This window comes from Microtus ochrogaster, chromosome 4 (genome assembly GCF_000317375.1).
Source record: "Microtus ochrogaster isolate Prairie Vole_2 chromosome 4, MicOch1.0, whole genome shotgun sequence".
NCBI lineage: Eukaryota > Metazoa > Chordata > Mammalia > Rodentia > Cricetidae > Microtus > Microtus ochrogaster.
In genome coordinates this window covers 65,376,631-65,387,159 of record NC_022011.1, presented here as the reverse complement: position 1 = coordinate 65,387,159, position 10,529 = coordinate 65,376,631, and the positions used below count along the sequence as shown (strand labels likewise).

At 44.7% G+C, this 10,529-nt stretch overlaps 1 protein-coding gene across 1 annotated transcript in view; it reads left to right on the top strand.

The window, feature by feature from the left end:
* Neb (nebulin) overlaps positions 1-10,529 on the top strand; it is a 185,246-nt gene that overhangs the window by 39,467 nt on the left and 135,250 nt on the right. Inside the window, exons 26-34 of the mRNA XM_026778640.1 lie at positions 830-937; positions 3,157-3,255; positions 4,006-4,110; positions 4,191-4,298; positions 5,860-6,171; positions 6,251-6,457; positions 7,280-7,384; positions 8,056-8,163; positions 10,044-10,355. Coding sequence (XP_026634441.1) covers positions 830-937; positions 3,157-3,255; positions 4,006-4,110; positions 4,191-4,298; positions 5,860-6,171; positions 6,251-6,457; positions 7,280-7,384; positions 8,056-8,163; positions 10,044-10,355 — 1,464 coding nt within the window. The remainder of the gene's footprint in view (positions 1-829; positions 938-3,156; positions 3,256-4,005; positions 4,111-4,190; positions 4,299-5,859; positions 6,172-6,250; positions 6,458-7,279; positions 7,385-8,055; positions 8,164-10,043; positions 10,356-10,529) is intronic.

Sequence of the window (10,529 nt, the reverse complement as noted above, 5' to 3'; positions counted from 1 at the left end):
ATATATATATTTCTCATCTCCACTTTACTACCAGTGACAATTACTGTATGCAGGATCTTGTTTCTTATTTAATTTTTCTCTGTGTGTCTACAATACAATTCTATTTGAAGGTCCCCAGAGGCAAGGTTGATTTATTGGGTTTTTTTCTACTTCAGTTTATTTTTTTTTTTTGATTCATTCTAAAGAACAAGAATTTTCAGTTGATTTCAGGTGTCATCTATGGTCCAATGACTAAAAGAGCTCGCTATCTTAATGGCATCTGGTGATTGTCCCCACATAATATCAGTGCCAAATAATAGCTGTCTCCTTAAGCAAATTAACAAGAACTATTTCCAAGTGCTTTGTTGGCCAATGCAGAAGCCCTTCTAAGATGGTCGCTATATATGAAGGACAGTGTGTGCCAGGGCTTTGACAAATAACTACCATCAAACATTATTAGAAAATGACCAGGATTATTTGCCTTCAATTATGCGTCATCAATTCCGGACTAATTTGGTCACAGAGATCACTTAACATTCCAGGGCGCAAACCTCTACAGCCAATGGTCCCAATATCATCATTCCATTTATTCTTTAAAATACAGCCTGGAATCAAGCATTTTGTGGGTTAATATCAAAGTTCTACACATTTCAATTAAGTTGAACGTAAGGGGGAAGTGGAGGGCATGGCCATTAGAAAGCAATACTCCAGGTGTTCCAAGCTATCGCCAAAAAATACGTTCATGTGTGGAGCAACACGCCTGCTCAGACATCTTTAAGACCCTGAGTAAAATGGCCATTGTTGGTGTAACAATAACAATGAAGGGAAACATGGCTCCTCTTTCTTGTAGGTGGAGTACAAGGCGGACTACAACAGCTGGATGAAGGGCTGTGGCTGGGTGCCCTTCGGGTCCCTGGAGATGGAAAAGGCAAAGCGAGCCTCGGACATTCTGAACGAGGTAAGGCCACTGGGGCGCTAGAGGGGACTGCCCCCCATTAAAATGCAGGGCCACAGGAGGTGCTCTTTCTACCTCCCTTTCTGGCCATTGCTGCTGACAGAGATTCTTAAAACACCAACAATCCAGAAATATATTCACACCCCTTTATATTCGTGTAAAACACCCAAAGAGAGCTGAGCGACTTTATCCACGCAATGTGAATTTTACCTGATTTAGACAGAACCCCTGCAGTCTTGGACTTGCTGCCACCAGGATACTTTTTCTACTTTTGTTTTTATTTTAAGACAAAGTCTCACTCTGTAATCCAGACTGGTGTAGAATTTATTGTCACCCAGGCTGGCCTTGAACATGTGGGTGGTGATCTTGCTTCAACCTCTGGGTATGAGGATTCCAGGCATGAACCCCACCTTAGAAATTAATTTTAAATGCTTCTAATGCTCCGTAAGGTTTCCTCTAGAACCCTGCTTGTCTTCAACCCGAGGCCATTGCTGAGCCACTTCTGGCCTCTGTAATTTTACCTTTTATGAAAGTTTCTTTGAGGCTTCTTTTGTTTCGTTCGATGCTTTTGCCTATACCTAAAATTCATTCTTTTTCTTTATCTTTTAATTACATGGTCTTCCTCTGCAAAGACATGTCACATGTTAATGGCCTCTTGACCTGTTGGTGGAGGTGTGGCTTGCTTCTAGCTTGAAATACTTCTGCATAATGTAGCTGTTGAAGGTTCTTCTTTAAAAATTGTGCCCTCGATTATAGTCTTGATGGCTCTCGCAAAATTACAAATTGCCACTCAGGCTTAGAGAAAAGGCAGTGGTCATCCTGAGCGTCTTCCTATGGACACAGTGTCTGTCCCCTCTCCAGCAACAGCTGAAGACACACTGTTGTCACGTGACTGCATCACCAGGGAAAGGGGAGGGTGTGAAGGACAGAGGTGCAAAGTAAGGCTTGTCACCGTGTGTTGGGAGCAATGAGACCCCAGATCCTGATTTTCTTGTAATCCCCTGATCTGAGTGCCTATAGCTGCTCTGAGCACGAGACCTTCAGGAGTTCCTGATGGCAGGAGAGTGGTTTCTGGTGGGTTGGGCTGGGGCGTGGCTATCTCTATATAATCTGCCCCTGAACACAATAAAGGGGGCATTCTTGGGGAATTCAAGGATGACCGTGTCGCTGTCTGTCTGTGTGTGTTTGTGTATTTTAACCTCCAGCTCCCTTGGTCGAAGCTCGCAAACTGGGTGCCAGTGCACAGAGCGCAGACATGGGGGCACAGTGTGCGGCAACCATGCTCAAGCCAGAAGTGTTCTTGCTTCTGTGCACTTTTGTCTGGTTTGGGCGAAAGCATTTTTGCCTTCCCAGAGGTCTTTCAGGAAGTGTCTTCCAGTGCTGGTAGTTTTTGGAAGTGTGGAGTTGAAAAAGCGGAGTTAAAATATATGGAAAAGTTGCAATGTACAGTATGCCCCAAGTATGGCGACTGGGCAGATCGGCAGAGAAGACAGGCATAGAAGGAGTGACATTTTGTCAGCTCCCCCATGGGGCTGCCTTCCCAAAGGCCCTCTTTCTTTCTTTTCCAGCACATCAGTGTCCCATACATAAGAAGCCTATGTATACGCAATAAGGCTGCAAAGCAGACATGTTCTCTGTCTAATTAATCGTTAGCTGTTGCTAATTGATCCCTCAACCAGAAAACTCCTTTGCTCCAGCTGCTGATGAAGTTGTTAGGGTTGTGTTAAGTCACTCTAGTATTTAAGGGAGAGAAACAAGAGGGTCAAGAGTTCAGGACCATCCTTGGGTACACACTGAGATTGAACCCTATATTACATTAAGACCCTGTTGTTGTTGTTGTTTAAAAAAAAAAAGACAGCCCAAATATTCTTGCTTGCTTTTCTGCTAACCCCTCCGAGACCTCTGTGGTGTTTCTGGCTCAGTACAACAGAAAGCCCCTCTTTCACACCATAAGCAAGGCATTTGAGGAGTGCAAACATGCTTCCGGGGAGCTGTGCCTCTCTCTCCTCCACACGCTGCCCAATGATGACACCAATTTAAAACCATTCAGTTCTGTATCGTGTAGGTATTCATTCTCATCCAAGGTAATCGGGACTCCAGGACTTTCAAATTGAGAAAACCCCTCTGTGTCTTTCCAAAGCAACTCTCCAGGAATTCTCTTTACAGGGCCCTATAGTAAAGAATCAGTTTTAATTTCTTTTTTCTCGTTTTGATTCTCCTAGAAAAAATACCGCCAGCATCCAGATACGCTCAAATTCACCTCGATTGAAGATGCTCCTATTACAGTGCAGTCTAAAATTAACCAGGCCCAGAGGAGCGACGTAAGTGTCCAGCCTGTGTGCGCTTTCGTAACTGTTTACCAACATGAAGGAAACCTGCCCTTGAGTGCACTGGCCACCTGGAGCTGTTTAACCATCTAAAGGGCCTCTTGGGGCCAGCTGTAAATTCCCGCTGCCCAATGATACCACGCTCACCTAATCATAGCTTTAGGGTATTGTGTATTCCTCTACCACTAAGGGAAGGCTCTCAGAGGGATCAGTGAGAGGGTCTTCTTTCACTGACTGTGGTAAGGTATCTCTAGGAAGACCAGAAAGAATGAATGTAGGTGCTGGGTCCCGTGGAGATTATATCTTAAGTCGGGCCTAAGAGAAACTATATAGAATCAAAACCACCTGCAAGTCCCTTTAGACTCCCACGAAGTCTTAAATAGATTATTGCTGTGTTCTGACCTGCTAGCCTGCTCTGGCTCAGGGAAGTGGCTGCAGGTTAGCATTTCCACCAACTCACTTCCCTGGTTTGAGGCCCTCCAGGCACCTGCTACCTACAGCCAGAGATTCCTAGCCAGTGCTCGGAAATCTTGTCCAACCGTGTGCATGCAATGAGACCGGCCTCCGTGCCGCTGCATCAGGGTCCTGGAATGTACGGAGATTTTTGCTGATGCGTGACAGGACAGAACAGAGAGTGTCTTTCTTAGCATCACCTTGTGACAGACACACCACCCTGAAATTGTTCCCCAGTGCCATTAACTGTCTCTCCGACACTTGGTGTACATGTGGTTTCTCCTCTCCTAGATCGCTTACAAAGCCAAAGGGGAGGAGATACTGCATAAGTACAACCTGCCCGCGGACCTGCCACAGTTCATCCAGGCTAAAGTGAACGCCTACAACGTCAGTGAGGTGCGTCTAGCGCTGCCCTGCACACCCGGCCTTTACTCACATGGCTCCACAGTCCTGCTCAAGGGGTGTTTCTCTTGCAGAGCATGTACAAAGCCGACCTGAAAGACTTAAGCAAGAAAGGATATGACCTGAGAATCGACGCGATTCCCATCAAAGCTGCCAAAGCTGCCCGGCAGGCTGCGAGCGATGTAAGTCCAGCCATGGTCACCTGCATAACAGGGGACCTAGTGGGGTACCCAGAAGTCAGCACATATGGTGTCCCTGACTGGAAATGATTCTGTACAGAAAGAACCCTAAAGAGACCTTAGTATTCTCGGAGGTCGGAACTGGTATAACTGTCCATTTGTGAGTTACTAAGAAGACTTCAAATCACTGTGCAAATTTCTGCATAAATCCACATTATTTTAATAAGAACCTCAAGAAGAAATTCAAGTTGTAATAGCTTCTGGATGGAATAATTTTATCTCTAATCTTTATTAATTTATGTGATCTCCTCTTTCCCTCTCTTCTCTTTTTCATCCATTACATCTATTTCTCTGGGAAATTCAAGTGCAACTTCTGATTAAAATGAAATTTTTAATACACTACTATAATTACAATACAGCTTTAAAAAAAATACAGGAGCTGGAGAGATGGCTCAGAGGGTAAGAGCATTGCCTGCTCTTCCAAAAATCCTGAGTTCAATTCCCAGCGACCACATGGTGGCTCACAACCATCTGTAATGAGGTCTGGTGCCTTCTTCAGGCTTACAGGCATACTCACAGACAGAATATTGTATACATAATAAATAAATATTTAAAGAAAAGAAAGAAAAAAAAACCAAACCCAGATGCCCTTGTTCTGAAAAACCATCCTGAAAGGTCTCTCTGACCTTTCTCATGGTGGATCCTCCAGCCACCCCATGCCCCCCAGGCCCCACATCTTCCTGCACTCTCTCCTGTCTGCTCTGGCTTTCCCAGGATCCTCTGCAGGCCTCCCCAAGAATCCCCAGTCCCCCTCTGTCTACAATTCAAAGCCAAATGCTATTCACCATGACTGGCTCTGGGTTTCCTTTGCAATAATCAAGGACTCTGAAAATGTCTTTTAGTTAAGAGTTATCAAATCCTCAGCGGCTCCAGGGCCCTGGCAGCAGAGTGTAATTGGTGAAGAATGGAGAATGCTTCCTTTTTCTTTTCATGGCATTTACTTATGTCTATGGGGGAAAGAGTGTGAAGAATTAGTTTGTCATTGATATGAATTAGGGTTCACATCAGTGACAAGCTGGATCCCAATCTCTTTTGGGTGGCAGAAGTAGATATAGACACTCAAGGCTCCTAAGTGGTGTTTTATTTTACCATATTACATAGGAAGTTGACAGTTTCTATCCTCAGATTTCATATCCATAGATACCTGTGGACTGAAAAGACTTTTAAAATTACATCTGTACTAAACACTTAAAGACTTTTTCCTTGTCATATCTTCAAAATGACACAAAACCATTTATATAGCAGTTACAATTTACTAGATATTATAAGTAGTCTAGAGATGATTTGAAGTGTATGCCGAGAGTGTGCAAAGGTTATGGCTCATATAAGAGACTCGAGTATGGGTTGGGCTTTGTGTCAGCACAAAGTGGGGATCCTGGAACCAAGCCCCTTGTTATGGGCATATAGAAATGTCTAGGAAACTCAAAACTTTCAAAGTATGACCTCACTGTTCAGTATCTTCAAAGTGACATTTCAAAATATGCCCCCTCTTCACTCGCAATAGGTCCATTACAAAAAAGATTACGAGAAGGCTAAAGGGAAAATGGTTGGATTCCAAAGTCTCCAAGATGATCCCAAACTGGTCCATTACATGAACGTGGCCAAGATACAGTCAGACCGGGAGTATAAAAAAGACTACGAAAAGACAAAGACCAAGTACAACACCCCTCACGATATGTTCGATGTTGTGGCGGCTAAGAAGGCACAGGATGTAATCAGCAATACGAACTACAAGCATTCTCTCCACCACTACACCTACCTGCCGGATGCCATGGACCTGGAGCTGTCCAAGAACATGATGCATATCCAGAGTGACGTAAGTGCCGTGGTCCCCAGGCCAACCCCTCGGCTCCCAGAATGGGCCTGGCTCTCACTCCTCCTCTCTGTCACTGCAGAATGCGTACAAGGAAGACTATAATACCTGGATGAAGGGCATTGGCTGGATACCGATTGGAAGTCTCGACCAGGAAAAGGTGAAAAAGGCAGGTGATGCCCTGAGTGAGAAGAAATACAGGCAGCATCCAGACACGCTCAAGTTCACCAGCATCGTGGACTCCCCAGTGATGGTACAAGCCAAGCAGAACACGCAGCAAGTCAGTGATGTGAGTACAGAGGAAGATGGTTTGTGTGTTTGTGTGTGTGTGTGGGGGGGTACTTTTTAAGGGGTGAGTGCCTACTTGATGTGCTTACTCTTATGCCAATGCCTTCATTACTAATTGAGCACTCTGTGCATTCAATGTTAAAACTCTGGGGGCTGGAGAGATAGCTCGGTGTTGAAGAGCACTGACTGCTCTTGCAGGAGACCCCTGTTTGGTTCCCAGCACCCACATGGTGGCTCACAACTATCCATAACTCCAGTGCCCGCTCCTGACTCCTGACAAGTACCATGCATGTGGTACACAAGCATACATGCAAACAAGACACTTACACACATAAAACAAATAAATTTTAAATTGTTAAATAAATAAAAAAGAAAATTAAAAATTTAGCTTAGGCATTTTTTTTTATTCCCCAGGCACTAACATTTTAAAACTGTCCTCCAGAAAACTGTCATTTTCCACTGCCGTTAAAAGACCGTCTTACTGGTTACATTTAGAAATATTCTATTTACTATCCATACATGGATATATGGTGTTTAGAACCAACCTACACCTCCCAATCCCTTTCCTACTGGCCCCTGATTGGATACCTTGGACTGGTACAAAAAGTTTGATTCCAAGGCAGGTGTGGTGGCACACACCTTTTATCCCAGAACATGAGGGTCTAAAGATTTAGGCCAGCCTAGGCCACATAGCAAGATCCATACAGGAAAGAGGAGGAGACCAAAGACTCCACAAAGAGCCAGTCCTTTCAGTGGGCATTTAAGGCCTTTTCCTTTCAGCCTGGTGTGGAAGGGGCTTTATTCTTGTGTCTGTGTATTGCAGATCTTATACAAAGCTAAAGGAGAAGACGTGAAGCATAAGTACACTCTGAATCCCGACCTCCCACAGTTCCTCCAGGCCAAGTGCAATGCTTACAACATAAGTGATGTGAGTAGCATGGGTCTCTGGCAGGGTGTGAAGACCTGATGTGGCAATAGACAGATCTGTGGAATGGAGAGGCATCTGGGTGATTATCCAAGTCAGCTTCCCACTCTCGGTCCCCAGCAGAGCACGTCTCAGGATGGTGGCCTCTTGACTCAAGTTGGCTCATGGCATGGAAGGCCCTCTTCATGGGTGTAGCACTCTTATATAGAGCACATTGCATGTTCCCCTAAAACTTCTGCTTTGTTTTCCAGTTGGCAGCAAAGAGGGAGAGGGATTATAATCCTGCAGGACAAAAATGAAAATTAATGAAATTCTAATTCAGTGATTTCATTTTTTTTACAATAGCCTTAAATTTTTTAATTATGTAAATATGGCTGCCTGGTGTCCCCTTGGCCATCCTTCATAGTTTCATTTCCTCCCTTCTTCAACTCTGGTTTTTAAGCATCCTTCTTCTTTATCTGCCAAGGCCAGACTTAGGTGAACAGTCAGCGAGAGACCCCGTGATTTCATGCTGGATTCAAATGTGACCCTTTGCTGATGTGACTTCGTAGCAGGGCACATGCGATGCGTTCCTTATCTCACATACACAAGGGAACTAAAGAAGCCAGCGGCTGAGGGATTCCTGAGAGGGTGGATAATCAGTGCGCTGACTCCCTTTTGCTTTTCTACCCCAGGTCTGTTACAAACGGGACTGGCATGATTTAATAGCTAAAGGCAACAACGTCCTGGCTGATGCCATTCCCATCACAGCGGCCAAGTCCTCGAGAAACATCGCCAGTGACGTGAGTAAAGATTTTAAGTGACTACCTTTTTTTTTTTTTAAGTAATTGGATACACGCTTGCTTGGGTGTACATATAAAGTAATGATGCCCAAACTCACCTCAAAATGGTGTTTTGAAAACCTGCTACCATTTCAACATTGTTGGGATTTGTTTTCTCAGATGACTCCATTTAGCAATGCCGTAAGTCTAACAGTGGCTTTCTCCCCTGACTCATGATGAAATTTCCCTTTGCTGACTCATTTCCTTGACAGTTTGCATTTATTTCCAGTGAGAGCATGAAATGAGTGACAGAAACATGTTAAGTTCAGATGCCTGCCTGCATTACAATTGCATTAAAAAGAATGGAGGATGTTGCGTACCAACAGGCATTCCCTAAGCCAACTAAGACCCCTGCCTCTTTAGGATATGATGGTGATCATTTCAGTCGGTTGGTGCCATTTCATCTGTCTTAGGGTTTTTATTGTTGTGAAGAGACACTGAGACCACAGCAGATCTTATAAAGAAAGCATTTAATTGGGGTGGACTTGCTTACAGTTTTAGAGGTCCAGTCCATTATCATCATGGTGGGAACATGGTGGTGTGCAGGCAGATGAAGTGCTGGAGCTGAGAGCGCTACGTAGATCTTGCAGGCCGCAGGAAGTCAACTGATGGTCACACTGAGGGAAGCTTGAGCAAAAGAGACCTCAAAGCCCGCCCCCACAGTGACACACTTCCTCCAACAAGGTTACATCTCCTAATAGTGCCACTCTCTCAATGAACTGTTTTCTTTCAAACCACCACAATCTATAATACATGCACGCACACTCATGTGCGCACGCGGGCGCGCGTGCGCGCGCGCGCACACACACACACACACACACAGATACTTCTCTTCTTTAAAAACACATTTTTAGTCATTCGCTTCTTGCCAGGGGTCACTGTCATGTTCTATTCCCAGGGGTACAATCTTGACTTGAGAAAAGATAAGAAACCGACCATGCATACAATCCACATAGAAGAGAAGAGTATAAAGTCACTGCAGCTTTCCTGGCAGGGATGGACTGAAAATGCCACCTTCAAACTTTGCAGACAGTCCACATGAGTCTCAAATGCACTCCTGATTTAAATTGAAAGTGAAAGTCTGGGGTGTGATTCTGTCCCTTCCCCACATTAGAGCCTTTTCTAATATATCAAGTAATTCCTTGGTAAACCTCTCACCTGCTAAGTCCTCGCCTATGAATTTACACTACCAGTGCTCAGTGTTTGCAGGGTTTGGTAGATTTGATTTCTCTTGAATAAATTTCGAGGGTCTGAGCTATTATTACCGAGCAGCAGCTCAATCTGCATCTCAATGACGGCCCCCTGGCAGTGAAAGACCTTGAATAGATTTGCTTTGGGTTGGGCTTTTATGGATGAGAAACCCCCACAGCAGTTCCTGGCTTTGCCAAAGTACCTTCCTTTGCGGTTCCTTCAGTCCCGAGCTTGCCGAGGGTGCAGCGGATGGAGGGAGGGGGTGAAGGCCCAACTGCTTGCACGGATAGTCACATCCATGAACAGAAATCACAAACTGGATTAGAAAGGCCACAACCCTATGGAGCTAAAAGACTTTAGTCTTATGTTTGGAAGATAGTGTGTTCATATTCTGGTAGATTTTAAAAAATAATTCTGTATGCAAATCATCTGTAGGAGTCAAGCAAAGGGCGTGGAAATTGTTAAATTGATCATGGAATTGCCTTGAAGTCCCAGCCAAGTTTAGGTTTTGGTATGATTTTTCTGGACAAGATGAGGTGTGTGTTTCGTGAACACTCATCCAGAAAGTCATAATGTTCTGTTTACTTTTGTGTGTGGAAAAACGTTTTTGTACCAAATGGCACTTGGCTAACCAAGTTCTGTCTCCACAGTATAAATACAAGGAAGCTTATGAGAAGTCAAAGGGCAAGCATGTTGGTTTCAGAAGCCTGCAGGATGACCCCAAGTTGGTCCATTATATGAACGTGGCAAAGTTGCAATCAGACCGAGAATACAAGAAAAACTACGAGAACACCAAAACCAGTTACCATACCCCTGGGGATATGGTCAGCATCACTGCCGCAAAGATGGCCCAGGACGTGGCCACCAATGTCAACTACAAACAACCTCTGCACCACTACACATACCTGCCCGATGCCCTGAGTCTCGAGCACACGAGGAACGCTAACCAAATCCAGAGCGATGTAAGTATGCGTTACCCAACAGACCCGAAGACATTGATCATTTCCTTTCATCTTATTTGGCTTAAAAACACAATAAGGTAGCCGGGCGGTGGTGGCGCATGCCTTTAATCCCAGCACTTGGGAGGCAGAGGCAGGCAGATCTCTGTGAGTTCGAGGCCAGCCTAGACTACAAGA